This window comes from Penicillium subrubescens (assembly GCF_028828155.1).
Source record: "Penicillium subrubescens strain IBT 31985 chromosome Unknown utg000001l_segment0_segment0, whole genome shotgun sequence".
NCBI classification, from domain to species: Eukaryota; Fungi; Ascomycota; class Eurotiomycetes; order Eurotiales; family Aspergillaceae; genus Penicillium; species Penicillium subrubescens.
In genome coordinates, this window is record NW_026643151.1 from 3,831,912 (window position 1) to 3,846,888 (window position 14,977).

Sequence of the window (14,977 nt, forward strand, 5' to 3'; positions counted from 1 at the left end):
GTCCAAAAAGGTACAAGTGTGATAAGAAAAAGCTTCTTTGACTAACCGGTCTGGGTTAATTTCGATATGTCTATGCGATGGAGATGCGAAGACTACACTGAAATATGACTCGATGGGTATGCAAGAGCGTGACAAACCAGGGCCACTGCAGACGGGATACCTCAGTGTTCAATATTCGGCAATGGATCTCTTGGGACCGGCGGAACCTTCTGGCCTGGGATATCCTCATTCATCTTGGCTTACGCCCAATGCAAATGTATCTGTGTCCGGTCAGCCGAGGTCGCGGGGCTTCTAGTTGGAGCCAATCATACAGTGGAAAGTATGCCTTCAACGAGTGATTCCTGGCCTCTTCCTGCGCTTGCTCTACCAATCTGTCAAAACTCTGTGGTGACATATGCAGACGCTGGGTGAGCGGGTACAACGCAAGTGATCGCAGAAGCTGTTGGATGTTTTCGCTATTATATCGGCCGATGTCCCGCGTTCTTGGATCTTTACCACCGTCAGCATTAATGTCCCCATGTTGGTCGACAAAATGCCAGAACTTGCCGTTCGACCATGCCGACAGAGGCAAGGGGATCATCTTAGTGTCGACCTCCACCAATCCCTCTTCTATAAAAAAGTTCCGCAGTCTGGATCCAATTCGAAGATCTTTCCGGTCCTCCAGTGCACGCATGTACTGTGTGCTCCATCGTCGCAAAGCATGTTGATCGGTGATGGAACCATTGTCGGATTGCACGTTGAAGTATATTTCAGTCATCTGGACCCAACCTCCCGGCCTCAGCACCCTTTGAAGCGAAGATTAGCCATTGAGACTGGAGTGTTACCCTAAGAGGCTACGCTGATGGTGCGATGGGGGTGTGCAGCTCATCGGGCCTGGGGAATTTTCGCACCTGACGATATCGCGGATGTATGATGGCCATCGAGAACGGTTAATACCGGACGCAAGGAGTCGAGAATGAACGAGGTCGAAGTGGTTGGTAGGAAATGTGAACCGTCGGTTCAAGTCGTCGACCTATAAAGCGTCATGTTAGCGACCGCCCTCTCAAGACCACGCGTTCCTGGTGGCAGAGGCAAGTATGGCGATGACTGTCATCGACCCTTGTTGTGAAAATGGTGACCTGCATCGGGCGTTGGTCATAACCTCACACCGTCTCCTTACAGAGGTGGAAGGGAAGAAAGAGATGGTTCACTCACCTGGAGCCACAAATTATTTGGCACATCGTCTGGGCTCATGTGCGGGGCAATATCTACGCCAATGACCTTGACCAACAACTGTCAGGAAACCATCGGATTCAGAACGAGAGAGCATCTCACCTCGCAATTCGGATGCTGCTCAGCAACTTCGATTGCCCATGATGCAGCCCCGTGGCCACAGTCTAGTACCCTTCGCAGCCGATGAATGGGTGGAAATATAAGTCGGTCATCGAAAATCCTCTGGAAAACTCGTTGTTGATGGTCAAGACGCTGCGCCTCCTCCTAGCCTGGCTGTCAGATACTATCTGGAATGGTGAACAGTCACCTTCTTCCCTTACCTCATCGACTGGGCCGAAATAGGTGCGGTGCTCAATCGAGTATTTCTGGTATTCACGGCCATGGACAATGACAGTATCGAGGAACTCCCGGTCTAACTCTACCGTTTGCGAATCTGGGTTCCTTGAAGAGCAAATACCGTCCGATTAGCTTTGTGTACCTCTCTGAGAATGACAGAAGGGATTGGTGTCGCAGTACATCATGGTAACCTTGGGCCCCTGTTTCAAATGTGGTGGACGAAAAAGGCAATCTCAGCTGGTATATCGGAATGCTTTTGGCCCGGTTTTTCAAAAGGCGGGGCGAAAATTCTCCGACTTAAGGGGTGTACATCAACTTATAGTACCAAACGGGGGAGGAGAAATTCAAGTGGTTCAATTTTCATGGAAGCGATCGGGTACTGTTTGAGGAATGGAACAGGATGTTCGGCGGCAACAGCACTATTTCGGACAGGATGGCGGCTCGAGGACCATTCACTGTTCGTGGGCGCTCGTCAAGGGCTTGTATGGGGAACTCGGTCATACCAGGTGCGTACTAAAATGTACCCCCAAGCGCTGGACTTGTCGAGCCTGATCCGCCCAGTTCGACAACACCAGATTCCTCGAAACAATGCCTTTCTTCAGATGTCAAGAACTTTCGTCTCTTCAAAGGATTACGCTCGGGACCCAAGTCTGTTCCTCGTGAATGCGGTGCCTATCAGAAACCGAATAGACGGATGGATACGATCAACACGGCCTTCTAGTCTCCCCGAATCGGCCCTGCCTGTGGACCCGAAGGATCTCTTCAATGGGGCCGTATGCTGACCCTGGCTGGCGTGAACTATTACTCACTTGGGATATGCGTGAAGAATCTCCGCTCTCACTGCTACGACAAAGGGGGTTTGTAATGTACATGTATCTCGAGCCAAGGACACTGGAGCGGGTCGGTTCAATAACCGAAGAGTGGTTCACCAACACAACGCTTGAACGCTAGCACGCCAAAATACCAAGTATCAGGATAGACTCGTTCCCGCTCTACTGCTTAAGGTCAGTCTAGCAAACCTTGAGTCTAGGCGGCGGTGCCATGAGCTAATGCACAGCTCGGGCTGTCGCATATGACCTCCTTGTGGCCGCCTGGGTCCCAGTGCCAGAGCGCCCGACAGTGTGGATCGAGGCAAAACTCAGCCTTTTCTTCGGGTGCCGCTACCTGTGGCTGTGATGACGTCCAGCGGCTGAGGCGCGAGTCTATGGAAATTCCATTGAATTGGTTCCCTTTGCCTTTCATACAGCCTGGATATGCTATGCCAACGTGGTTTGCCTTCTATTCACCAAAAAGCGCCGAGGAGTAAGACCACGACGAGCCAAGAAGGTAATGGAGACATGAATGAAAATCCACAAAGCCGAAACCCCATCAGAAAGTCACATGGACACGGAGAAATGCTACAATTACTACTCCGTACCTCTTTCTATTCCATGGTACCTACATGCCTGGTCGCAGCCGCCGAGCCAGATTATCGGGATGAGCGAAATGAGCAGCAGACAATGGAACAAAAACAGAAGAGAAAAAAGAAGATTAAATATTCTGCAGCAGAAGAATTGGAATTCAGCCCAGCCCTTGTGGCGACACCGACCCCAGCCGAAGCCCTGCATTGCAGAATTCCAAGGGCGCGGAAATGGATCTTCGCCAGCTCCCGCTGTCAGTCAACCGAAAAAAGCAGCAATTGGACCAGCGCCCCGGCGACAGATTTCCAACACCATCGTCATATACTCCGTATAGTCGGAGTGACCTCCCATCATCCCGCCCGGCAGCCAATCTGCATATGTACACTGATACAGAGGCTCGGGGCCAAGGTGGCTTGTTCAGCTGGGTCCTCACAGTCTGCTGGCCACACTGGCAGTTTGATCCCCTCCAACCATAGAAGAGTGGGGTTGGATGGCCCTCGGACCCGGTCCGCGATCAGCAGCATCCTCGTTGGGCTCCGTTCCGTCGGGACTCTCTGGTGGATTAGTTCTATTTGGCTATTATTTGTTCTTGAATACTGTTTCTTTTCCTCTTCACCGCTTGTCTTGCGGGGCTCTAAGGGAGGGCTCAGAACTAGAATAAGATGGGCTAACTGTTTTCCTACACAGTTTTCTACAGGGATACTGATTCAAATAGTCCCTCCGATCTAGGCAGTGACAAAAGTACGCCATAGATGGTGCTTCTGAACAGCACGCTTACACAAAGTACTTTCGGGTTGACAAGACTATTTTTACAGGGAAGACTCTGCGAAAAGATACGGCCCGCTGGATTGCGACACCATAGAATGAATGACTGAGCGGAAAAGACTTCCATACGAATTCCTTGTTGGCCGTGGTTGAAGGTTGGAAGGTGGATCGTCGATTCTTTTGCCTTCCCTTATGGGGTGGGCGGGTGTCCACCTGTTCCCATTCCCTCGGGAACTCGCGAAACTCACGTTGCACTTTTCAAATGAGCTGAGCAGTTCCTATGCGTGGTCTAGGAGATCAATGCGCCGAATACTTCCGGGCAATTCTCCGACCAGCAAATGGAGACTCAACACAAAAGTCAACAACAACTTGGGATGCAGTCAAGCAGTACTGGCAGGAAAATATTCACCGTGGTCAACTACCTAATGGAAAACAGCCGCAAAATAATACGAATAAGGCAACTATTATATCGTAATGTTGCAGTCATTGCAGTGGTCTGGGGACAGTGACAATAGACAGTCCCCAGGGCCGGATTTTAGGTTCAAACTGCAACAAAGTCGTTACAACATTCGGTGTCAACGGGCAAGGGCCCCCTAGCCCCCAAAACTTGGCAAAGTCGTGCCCTGTGGTCCGCTTTTTGGAGTCATAGTAAGCTGGATGCCTTGCAGTCGTTACCACTGACTCGTAACCCAGGTTTGTGCATCGCGGGCCCAAAGAGGGACCGCGCCGCGTTCCCGAAGAGCGAGCACCCAGTGTACCGGGTCTGCGGCGTAGGACAGGTAGGGAAACAGGACTGGTTTATTTTTTGTATACAGAGTACGGAGTACAGTGCTCGGTGTACTGTGGACATAATCCATGCATGGATTCCATGGAATGCAAGTAAGAACAGGGTGTACCCGAGGGGTTGAAGAGCCGTTGGTAAGGAAACCCAGAGCCATGGTTCAATTCTCGGGAAGACAGGCCTTTTCCATCGGGCGAGGGGGCGGCTGGGCCCGTTAGTGTCATTGGCGCATGGGTTTGGACTATGACGGAATAGTCAGTAATACGGAGTATGACTATGGCTATGACTAGTTACGTATGTAGTGAATTAGTTAGTTTAACTACTGTAATTGATTTCTGGTGGTGTCGTGCCCCGCGGTGGGACTCTTGAAATTGAGACAGGCTCTCTTGGATCCGGTCAATAATAATGCTTCATGTGAATACCTTCCTCGGCTTGGTGATAGTCAAACACTAGTAAATTTGGAGAAACGATTTCGCTATCTAGATCTGAGTACCTCAATAATGGGCTAGTGAGAGTCTATTGATCCGTCAAGTCGATACTGATTTGGAATAATCAGTGTGATATCTAATCCCCAGCCGCTAATAATCTATCCACCCCAAGCCTCCCAACTCACGGAAATACAAGATTCCCTTGTCCCAAAGCCCTGGGAATTGTGCAGGGGCGACGATCGACCCGACTAAGCCCCCGCTAGCACACCGGCCCAGGATTAGAGACTCGTACACTACTTATTCCGCGAACCATATCTCTTTCGTCTGTCTTTGCTTTTTCCTTTGCTATGGTTGTATTCCTAGCGATTCAACAATACTTAGCCTTCGAGCTCAGAGATCAGCCCACCAGTTCCGCAGACATGGAACTAGAGCTAACATGAGTGGGAAGGAAGAAAGATGATCACAAAACAAAACATGAATCCCAAAAATCTACCTACCGAACAGGAAAAAGGATAAAAGAGTGAATTTCTTTTGGCGTACCATTCTGTCGGGTTTCTAGCCTCAGCCAGCCCACTTACTTGCAATCCAAGTTTTGTTACTACTTCCCTCCCCTCCGCCTCCAGATACCCCCTCATAATGACTATTTAGCATTCATGGTTTATAACTAACTAACTTAGCTGACTAACTTAATAAGTAGGTATGACACATTGTCTTGTGGCGGACTAAAATCCATGTCGACTAGCTGTTGCTGACTTGCTTCGGATTTTGTGTTTACTCATCGTTCGGTCATGCTTATTCTTGAAATTTTGTTCAAGGTTTCGTTTTCCACGCGACGGGTGGATATCCTTTTCACACCCATATTTAAACAAGGAGTTAGCCTGGACGTCCCTGGGAAGTTGTTGTGTTACGTCGGTTGGGGGCAGACATGTGTCTATTCCGCGTGGCTGGGGTGGGATATGTTTCCATGGAGTTTGCACACATCCATTTACAAAGTTGTCCGTGCTTGCTGAATCTATACAAAATCTCTTATCTGCTCTTCTCACGTATCACTCGTAGCTGGAAATACGAATGGCTCGATTTTATCAAGACCGGGTCACGTAGAGGTTCTAGCTACTCAAGTATATATCGAGTGAGTGACAGCGGGACCAGAAGAGGCACGCATTCGCCAATCCGAATTTAGAGACATCACACGATAGACCAGAGTAACAAGCGGGATTCAAATAGGCTCAAGATAACTCTATCAATAATTATTTCTAAATCCTCTCTTACTCCATCGGGCAACAGAAACACAGCGCCCAATACGGCGGGTATGCTCACGCCTCGTGAACCGTGGCCGGAATTCCCGATATCTTAGGTTATTCCGACAGCATCAGATTCGGACATTTCAACGACAATGAGATAGGTACTGTAGGTGAGAAGGACAGAACTAGTAACAGGACTCTATTGTATCAGGTCAATCTCAGACAAGAAAAGTCGGCATATAGATACAACTCACGACTATTTCCGCATCAATCCAAACACGAGGTTGCCGATCAGGGTGAGAAATGGTTATCTTCTATTTCGTTAGAATTAAGTTTTCATCTCTCCAGGCCTAGGCCGCTCGTTTTACAAGTGCCTGAATTGCTTTTGATACTCCACTTCCAGATTTGTGGGATACTGGAATTCAAAACAAATATATGGAAACCTCGGTGAGAATGTGACATGTTGCACCCTATTCGTGGCCTCGAAAGGCTTCAAAGGTTACAATCTTTGACCAGGAGGAACTTTGTTTTCTGCACTGTAAGGGCTTGTTGGATGCCAGGATCCATAGCCCTATCACTTCACGGTCCTTTTTCAAGATCCAACCATAGATTGCGCATGTGAGAGCCTCTTAGAATCGCAACAGGGGAATATCCAGGAGTGTATCTAGACAATTTTGACGTTTTACAGCGGGTTGCTGGATCTATACGCTCACCTAGTAGCTTCCCACCTACCGTTTTGAAGACCGAAATATGTTGACGGTGTCACTACTGCTGGCAACGGGCAGCCGAAGTATGCGAGCAAGAAGAGAACGTCAAGTAAGCAAGATCCAAAATGGCACCATCGGGACGATGCAGCTTTAGCCCGATGGTGAAACGGGGGACGTTGAAGTCTCTCGTTGTTCATGGGTCCTCCCTCATATCTTATAACTGGTGTTCTAGGTGCTCAGGTCCAGTCCTTGTCTGAGGTTTGAGTTAGGAAGACGTAGGATGGACCGCAGATGATAGGATCGCAAGATGTCTGAAAGGTTTCTGAATAATTATACATTTTAATAAACTCAAAGCATCGCGTTTGTCGAGTGGGGGTATAAAATAAACCAAGAAAAGAAGACACCCAAGAAAAAGTCAACACCATACCAGCAAGCCTTCGCCACTCTCCCCACGAAGACAAATTATATACGAGATTTCCATGTAGCAAATCCCAGCTCACCGAACATCCTCCCGTCCAGTCATGAACTTGATAGAGGCAGAGACAATCTCCATCACAATCTTAATCTCTGCATCATTGCGTGGCGCATAGATCAGGAGATATTCGGAGGGAATATCGGGGATAGTGCCCAGACTGAGAAATGTCATGGCGGAAGTACCAGAGAAAGCATGGCGCTGACCCCAACCTGCTTCGATGATTTTCTTGCCTGGGGATAATTAGCGGATGAGAATTATAGAACAGACGACCGGCCGCGAAGCATCCCGTTTGTTCTCACAGCCGTAGGTTTGAAACTTACAGTCTGCCGGCGCCAGTACCGCGTGAAGGGAGTGGTCATTCCCGCTATGTATATGCGTGATTTCACCCTGCATCGTCGTCGCCAGATCAGTAATGGAAAGGTGATCGGCCAAAAACAACGCCTCGGCGTGTCCTTCGAGATTCGATTGCTGGAATTTAACCAAGTGATGATTCTTCAATCCAAAAGACCTGAATCTTGAGCGGAATTTCTGCATAAAGAAACCAACGTTAGCAAAGGATCATCCTCCAGTATTCGCGACACCAAACGAACCTCCATAACATCCTCATCGGGAATCTGCGTCATTTGTCGCTGCGGCACAACATGCGGTCCAACCTCCGGCCTACCCTCTTCCTTCCTCGACTCCAACTGCTCAGTCGATAGCGTCAAATACCCCTCATCACCCCTCCCATGTCCCTCAGCCGCATCAATCCTCCGCACATACACCTCCGTACTAAGCATCTCAGTCCCAAACGGTTGGAACAATGCGCGCACCGTCATCCACCCCAGTATATTATTGGGAACCCCGCCGGGCCCATAGCTCTTGAAGATGCGGTAGTCGCGATACGCGGCGGGGAGGAGAAAGGCGCTGCCTAGTACGGCGGCGGTGCCGAGAGCGAGGTTTAGTTTGTCTTGTTGGGAGCGTGGGAGGCGGACGTGTTGGAGCGCGTTTGTGAGGGTTTCGAGCGACATGATCGTGGAGGGGGACCGGGGTCCTGGAGGTGTTGTGTGACGGTTGAAGGGAGATTAGAACTTTAATCAAGGTCCATGGATGGATGTTAGGAGGTTAAATAAAATATCGCCTTCGGGGCCGACGGGGGCTGACGTGGGAGAGTCGCAGGTTAAAGTTCCTTTCGGCTGTTCGACGCGGAAGAAACAGCGCGAGGCTCCGCATCTCACCACTTTTACATTCTTCTACATTCTACTGGTACTCGGTTGGTTTTCTTGGAACAAGGATTCTCAAATTAACTCATTGCGGGTTTCCATGAATAACATACTATCTACACTTCATACAAATCATTTCGTGACCAGCATTCTACCGGTTCAAGTTGAAGCTGTCTCTCTATCTTATCGCCTCGGCCTTTCCGAGATCCACCGTTGGCCCCACCAGAACAAGATTTAGGCCCGATGGTGTGATGCTTGTGTGATGTGACGAGACCCTGAAGTTGCTGCATGCATTTGGGTTTCGGGTGTCGCCGAGGGGAAGCGTGTGAGGGCTGCTTCTATTTCAATATAGGGCCGTCCCCATGGGTGATGAGTATCTCCATCGGAAAGAGCACTCGGGCGTGCCAAACTGGTTTGGTCCCTCGTAAGAAGTGGATCAGGCCCCATGGGATGCCTGAGATGTCTGAGATACCTGAGACAGTCGAGACAATGATCATTGTCACCCTTCAGTCTTCTTTGCTGATGGAGCTGAGTGAGTGTGCCAGCTTCAGCAATACCACACTCTCGGTCGCGGCAAAGTAGTTGAGGCTGCTTTGATGTTAGGATGTTGCTCTATAAGTATATCTGAATAAAGATGGTGACATACCTGTCCATGAGGATCCGAAGATGGCGGTTGAAATGATCCTCATAGCGCTTGAGAGTCTCCTCAAGCTTCACAATGCGGGATGGATCATAGGGTCGGGCATCGGGACCCCCAGCTTTGTCTCCGGCCAGATCGGGGTCTGCCGAACTCAAAGCCCGAGAAAGCGAGGAAGCGGTCCATTGCCCAAACATGGTACAACAGGTCATGAGCTTGGAATGGATCTAGCAAGACGCGAATGTCAGCATTACTCGTGTTCAATAGGTCGCCTAAGCCATCTCCATACCTTCAACAACTTGGCCTGGGTTAGCATGCATTCCTTGAGACAAGTATCCAAGAAATCGACGTGATCTTGCATCAGCTCATCAACTGTCCGGTTGACTTGTTTAGACCCGTTGACAGTCACCTCAGATCCATTGGCGTCAGCGCCATTAACGCGGTCCATCAATGCCACCCAGTTAGGCTCGATAACCTCCGCAGTACAGAAATACAGCAGATGTTGAACAAATATAAGCATCTTGGCACGCAAGTTCCATGCGCGACGCTTCCACAACTCAAGCCTCCGGTCAGAAGGCTTATGTCGCCAGCTGGCCACCTTGTTCTGATCGGCCCAGGATGTGACCAGCAAGGTTTCCACGTGTCGCAAGGATAACAGATGGCGGAAGATCAATTGGTATCGCAGTACGGTCTTGCGACTAATGACAAGAGAAAGGGGGAATGGAACTGAATAATCCAGCTCCAGACCGCTGAACCCAGTAATGCTGTTATCATCGTCGGTATTCTGAGAAGAAGGTGCCTGCTGTTTTTCAAACGCGGCTTCCGGGTGGTCTTGATCAATGCCAGAGACACTGACCACCTGCATCAGCCACTTTGTGAGGCCAACTTTGTTCATTCGAACCTTAACGTCCTCTTTGAACGGATCCTGTGCGGCAATACTGCCCGGTTGGCGAAGTACAAGATCCAACAGCGACTGAAGCTTGCCTTCGTTGACAACGTGCACATTCTTGCGTAGCTCGGATGCACCAAGTTCAAGGAAGTAGGAGAAGAAGTCGGATCGATCGAGGAAGAAGTAGTGCTTGAGGGAGCGGAATCGGGTCGTGAGGGAGTTTTTCGTGAGAAGTAGATTCAAGAGAGAGGCGTTGGCGTAGGTATACGCAGCATTGACGTTTTCCAGGAAACGCGGATCATCTAGCGTTTTGGGCACATCTTTCACAGCTTTGCTGACATCGACGCCACCACATTCTCGCACGACGTTCAGGTATTTACCAGCAAGAAGGACTCTGTCTTTGACACCCTCGAGCTGTGGGGGAACCTCGTCATCGCGGATCGTGTAGCGCTTCTCCCAGTATTCATCCGTGTAGTCTTCCTCGAGCTTTTCCCGTTTGATCCATTTCTGCTCTTTGACAAGGAACTCTGCGTGGGGGTCTCTGATACCACCATGGTGTAGCCACTCATTCAACATGTTCATGTATGGACGACTGGCATCACGAAGCAAGGTTTGGATGAGGGTCTTGGTGGTCGGGTCGCCCGAAAAGGTCGCAAGGCGCTCCGTCAAGAGTCTCAGGACATTCCCTCCTTTGCAGACCTTCCTGCTGGAACCTGGTACAAGATCACCTCCTTCCTTTAGTTGCTCGAGAATGTTATCAACGTCGTCAAAGTCGTCAATTGTCTCGTCAAGCTCTTCTGAATCCAGAAGCCCGTTGCGTCGTAGTAGCTCTTGGCCTATTGAATACAGCTGAGTAAAACATTGGCTGGTTGGCATCGTATGGAGGTGAAGTTGATGCAAGGTGAATGACGGATTGTTCAGTAGCTGGGCTTCCAGCTGGGCGATAAGGATCAAGTAGTCCTTGAGGATTTTGCGAATAGACGCGCAGAGTGCATGACAAACAGCGCCGAATTCAGCACGACTCTGAACTTCTACAAATGCCTCCATGGCGCTGTAGTGCGTTGCCATCTTTAGCATAGACTGGGTGAGATCGCGCAAAGTCGGGTCTAAGCCTGCCGCCAATTGGAAAACCGGACCGGTCAGGCGGTCTTTTTCCACGGAGGGATCATATGTACTGTGGTAGTGGATGTACTGGCCTTCGAAGCCCATGAACACGAACAACAGGTCTTCCAGAATCGCGGCTTCCTGGCCATCGGGCGAAAGCTCTCGAAATGGTCGGGGCGAGAGCGACTGCGGTGCAGTCGATGCCAGCGGAGGTATAGATATGCGAGAGGAAAGCGGAGCAGTTGAATGAGGAATTAGGGAGGCATGGGGATCCCATGGTGCTGCAAAGCCAGAGAAGTCAGTCCATGTTGATGTCAAGGCTTGTACAAAATGCGACATCGGCGCACATATTGTCGGTCACGAACCTGTAGGCGCATCCGCTTCCCTCCTATGTCCAACCGGACTCATTCCATCGGTCGTCCTCGTCTTTTTGGTCTTCGACTTGTCCCCTTCACCGCGATTAGAAGCGCTGGAGGACTCCTTGATAGGGTTCCTCTGCACTGCCTTTTCCCTTGTTGTGATCACAGTTCGCTCCGTACGTTTTTCCGTCACATTTTTCTGCTCTCGGGGTAATCTCTGCTTCTGACTTGACGTGCTCGTGCGCAAAGAATCCATGTTGTCTGGCTGTTGCGGCGATGCAGCGCCGCGGCTGGGCCTATCGGCATCGACGCGATTGGAGACGACGCGGGGTCGCGGAGCGCTCATATAGCTGGCGCGACGATCATTGACGGACATAATCCCTTGTAGCGAACGGGCAGTGTCATGTAGCGCAGACGGCAGTGTCTGATTTTGAAAAGCCGCGCCTCATAGGAAAAAGACGAGCATCCGAATAAAGCGCAATTGGCGTGCATCTAAACAAGCCGTCAGAAGCTCCGTGCCTTGGGCAGCATGCGAAGTGGCTGCCTCACCGCCTGAGGCCAACTCGGCCAGGCACGCAACTTGCGTAACTGCGAGAGCTTCCCGCCTCGAGAGCTCCCCATCTTCCACCTCCTCCCCCCAGTTCTGTCTTCCTCCACCCCATCGCTTCAGTGTGATACCTTGTTTCTGATATCACTCTCTGGATTCCCTGATTCTTCAAGTTCTCCCTTTGTGTCGGACCGCTCAAGATGTTCATTGCTCGATCGGAATATGGTAAGCTCCGTCACGTCTCACTACATTGCCGACATTGCTAACAGCTGCGGACAGACCGTGGAATCAAGTACGCATCCTCCTCTTAAACAAAATAGATTCAAATTAAATCCCTCTTGCTCACGATGAACTTCCGATAGCACCTTCTCCCCGGAAGGTCGTCTGTTCCAGGTCGAATACTCCCTCGAAGCTATCAAGCTAGGTTCTACAGCGATCGGTGTACGTCCTGCCCTCTCCAGCATTCTCCCGGGAAGTCTATCATAATCGTTAGATGTGGAAATGTGGTCAAACCCAGATTTCGCAATATCCGTCCCACGGCCGACCGAACATGGATCACAGAGCCCGTTAATCTAACATTGGATTGCAGGTCGCTACATCGGAGGGTGTCATCCTTGGTGTGGAGAAGCGTGTCACATCTACCCTTCTGGAAGCATCATCCGTCGAGAAGATTGTTGAAATTGATCAGCACATCGGTTGCGCCATGTCTGGTCTGCAAGCCGATGCCCGCAACCTAGTCGAGCACGCCCGTGTCGAATGCCAGAACCATGCCTTCCACTATGCCGAGCCCCTGCGCGTTGAGAGTACCACACAGGCCATTTGCGATTTGGCTCTCCGATTTGGAGAGAGCGGTGATGATGAGGAGAGTGTTATGAGCAGACCGTTCGGTGTTGCGTTGCTAATTGCCGGTTATGACGAGGATGGTCCCCAGCTGTACGTGATATGGCCTTCCAGAAACCGAGAAACATGAATCAAACTAACGTCTACGTCTTAATCCAGATATCACGCTGAGCCCTCAGGTACTTTCTACCGTTACGATGCCAAGGCCATTGGCTCCGGAAGTGAAGGCGCACAGGCCGAGCTCCAGAACGAATACCACCGCTCCTTGACGCTGGCCGAAGCTGAGACGCTCGTTCTGAAGACACTGAAGCAGGTCATGGAGGAGAAGCTGGATGCGAAGAATGTGCAGCTGGCGAGCGTGACGAAGGAGAAGGGCTTCCGCATCTACAATGACGAGGAGATGGGCCGTGCTGTGGCACAGCTGGGTGGGAATCAATGAAAGACTCGCTGATTATTCAGCGGTAGACGATACAACCTTCCAGGAATAGGGAATCTTAATTTTCATTCAAAAGCAAGGTACCCTGAAATATAAACCTTATGATACTGTTTATCTTCGTGTCCGTGGGCATCCATTTTTAGTAGTTCTAAGATGGCAAAACATGAATCTGCATTTGCGTCGAAGACGGAGCTCATACTGCTACAATCTCTCGCCTGAGAGACCTATAGCTTACCAGTTCCAATAGGTAAGGGCCAGGTAGTGACAAACTTAATAGCTTCCGACGTTCCGACACTAACACGCGACGGGCAACTCTATCTGTCCAGCTAGAGGAGACTAGGAAGCCAGGTCTCCCGAGGCCTTGATAGGCTGAAGGAGCAAGCAGCAGACCCTGGTGCTAGAGACCTCCGCGGGGAGATCAGCTAACGAGAAGGAGGGAATCTCGGTCAAAGACCCATACACTTTCCGAGGCGGGTCATACATGACTCGTGCATCGTGATCGACCATAGCTTTGCCCTTCCTATAAGTATGCACTTGATGACTTATACAAACCCCATCCATTATCTTTCCTTTCATCAAGTTTACCCCGTAGCTTGACTCGTCATAGACGAGCTATGTCTAAAGGGTATCACGGATGTCACGGACAGGAGACATCCCCTGGACCAATAGAAGTTTCCCTATTAACCGAGTTATGAATACTCTTGGCACATGTTTATCCGCAAAATAGTTGCACTAAACCTAAACTTTCCTTCGGGTTATCGGCTGCATGGTCTAATGTGCGGGGTAGCACTCATAGCGTGACATTTGTAATGATAATTAGCGCGTTGAAAATCCGGGGCAATGGCTATGTTGGGGCAAGGAGTTATTGATTACTGTGACGAATCATCCATCCCACTTACTCTTCTCTTCTTTACCTGACTTACTTGCTCTTCTCTTACTCACTCTTCTTACATTTACTCAATCAGTGCTGTACAGACATCGAAACAAAGACTCACCTCCATTTCGCTCAATGGACATACGGGCGACTAGAAAACTAAATGGACAACCATCTCGGGCACGTATTGCATGCCTCCACTGCCGATCCCGCAAAGTCAGATGCACTCTTGCGATCAAAGGACCTCCGTGTACCAACTGTCAGTTAGATGGGCTCGATTGTGTTACTTGTCCCAAGCAGCGCAAGAGATCGATTCATACATCACTGGCTGAGAACGTCATTCAATCAACACCAATGCAAGAAGAGAATGCGGTGCAACGCTATGATATTTGCACTGCGGAAAAGGTCCAAGATGACGCCCTCAAGATCTGTGATCTCAATGGGATGAACATTTTCAAACGTCCAAGGACTGCTTCTGGGAGCCATGAGTCACGACTTATTGAAGCAGCACTCAGCGTGGACTCGTGTATGTTCCCTAGGAATCCCTTGAGTTTCAAGCACAGATCATGGCCAACATGTAATAACTTTGGGTCGAGATCTAATATATTGAATCAGATTATAATCGTCCCATGCCCAATCGCGATGTCTTTTTCTCTTACTATTCCTTTTTAAGAGCACCCAACCTCCAGTCCCTACAATCAGCCGATCGATCATTCCTAGAAGCTCAAGAATGTTTGCATATTC

The 14,977-nt window shown here is 49.9% G+C and overlaps 5 protein-coding genes across 5 annotated transcripts; 2 read left to right on the top strand and 3 right to left on the bottom strand.

Annotated features, from left to right (window-relative positions):
• Nucleotides 1-229: 229 nt before the first annotated feature.
• Nucleotides 230-1,733, bottom strand: N7473_001317 (class I SAM-dependent methyltransferase; the record flags this gene model as incomplete). The annotated part of the gene is made up of 8 exons (XM_057147257.1): nucleotides 230-260; nucleotides 312-489; nucleotides 547-785; nucleotides 891-1,012; nucleotides 1,195-1,260; nucleotides 1,315-1,476; nucleotides 1,533-1,653; nucleotides 1,729-1,733. The coding sequence occupies 8 exons, from the start codon at nucleotides 1,731-1,733 to the stop codon at nucleotides 230-232; spliced, it is 924 nt and encodes a 307-aa protein (XP_057015143.1).
• A 5,455-nt stretch (nucleotides 1,734-7,188) lies between these two features.
• Nucleotides 7,189-8,482, bottom strand: N7473_001318 (uncharacterized protein). Its single transcript, XM_057147258.1, has 3 exons — nucleotides 7,936-8,482; nucleotides 7,666-7,873; nucleotides 7,189-7,575 (listed from the first exon to the last, which is right to left on the bottom strand). The coding sequence occupies exons 1-3, from the start codon at nucleotides 8,353-8,355 to the stop codon at nucleotides 7,367-7,369; spliced, it is 837 nt and encodes a 278-aa protein (XP_057015144.1). The 5' UTR covers nucleotides 8,356-8,482; the 3' UTR covers nucleotides 7,189-7,366.
• A 148-nt stretch (nucleotides 8,483-8,630) lies between these two features.
• Nucleotides 8,631-11,912, bottom strand: N7473_001319 (gamma-tubulin-complex subunit SPC97; the record flags this gene model as incomplete). The annotated part of the gene is made up of 4 exons (XM_057147259.1): nucleotides 8,631-9,135; nucleotides 9,194-9,411; nucleotides 9,474-11,458; nucleotides 11,543-11,912. The coding sequence occupies 4 exons, from the start codon at nucleotides 11,910-11,912 to the stop codon at nucleotides 9,054-9,056; spliced, it is 2,655 nt and encodes an 884-aa protein (XP_057015145.1). The 3' UTR covers nucleotides 8,631-9,053.
• Nucleotides 11,913-12,283: 371 nt separating this feature from the next.
• Nucleotides 12,284-13,362, top strand: pup2 (proteasome core particle subunit alpha 5; the record flags this gene model as incomplete). The annotated part of the gene is made up of 5 exons (XM_057147260.1): nucleotides 12,284-12,308; nucleotides 12,363-12,375; nucleotides 12,446-12,524; nucleotides 12,673-13,016; nucleotides 13,083-13,362. 5 exons carry the CDS (start codon nucleotides 12,284-12,286, stop codon nucleotides 13,360-13,362), a joined length of 741 nt encoding a protein of 246 aa, XP_057015146.1.
• Nucleotides 13,363-14,587: 1,225 nt separating this feature from the next.
• Nucleotides 14,588-14,814, top strand: N7473_001321 (uncharacterized protein; the record flags this gene model as incomplete). The annotated part of the gene is made up of 2 exons (XM_057147261.1): nucleotides 14,588-14,759; nucleotides 14,792-14,814. The coding sequence occupies 2 exons, from the start codon at nucleotides 14,588-14,590 to the stop codon at nucleotides 14,812-14,814; spliced, it is 195 nt and encodes a 64-aa protein (XP_057015147.1).
• Between the last annotated feature and the right edge of the window lie 163 nt (nucleotides 14,815-14,977).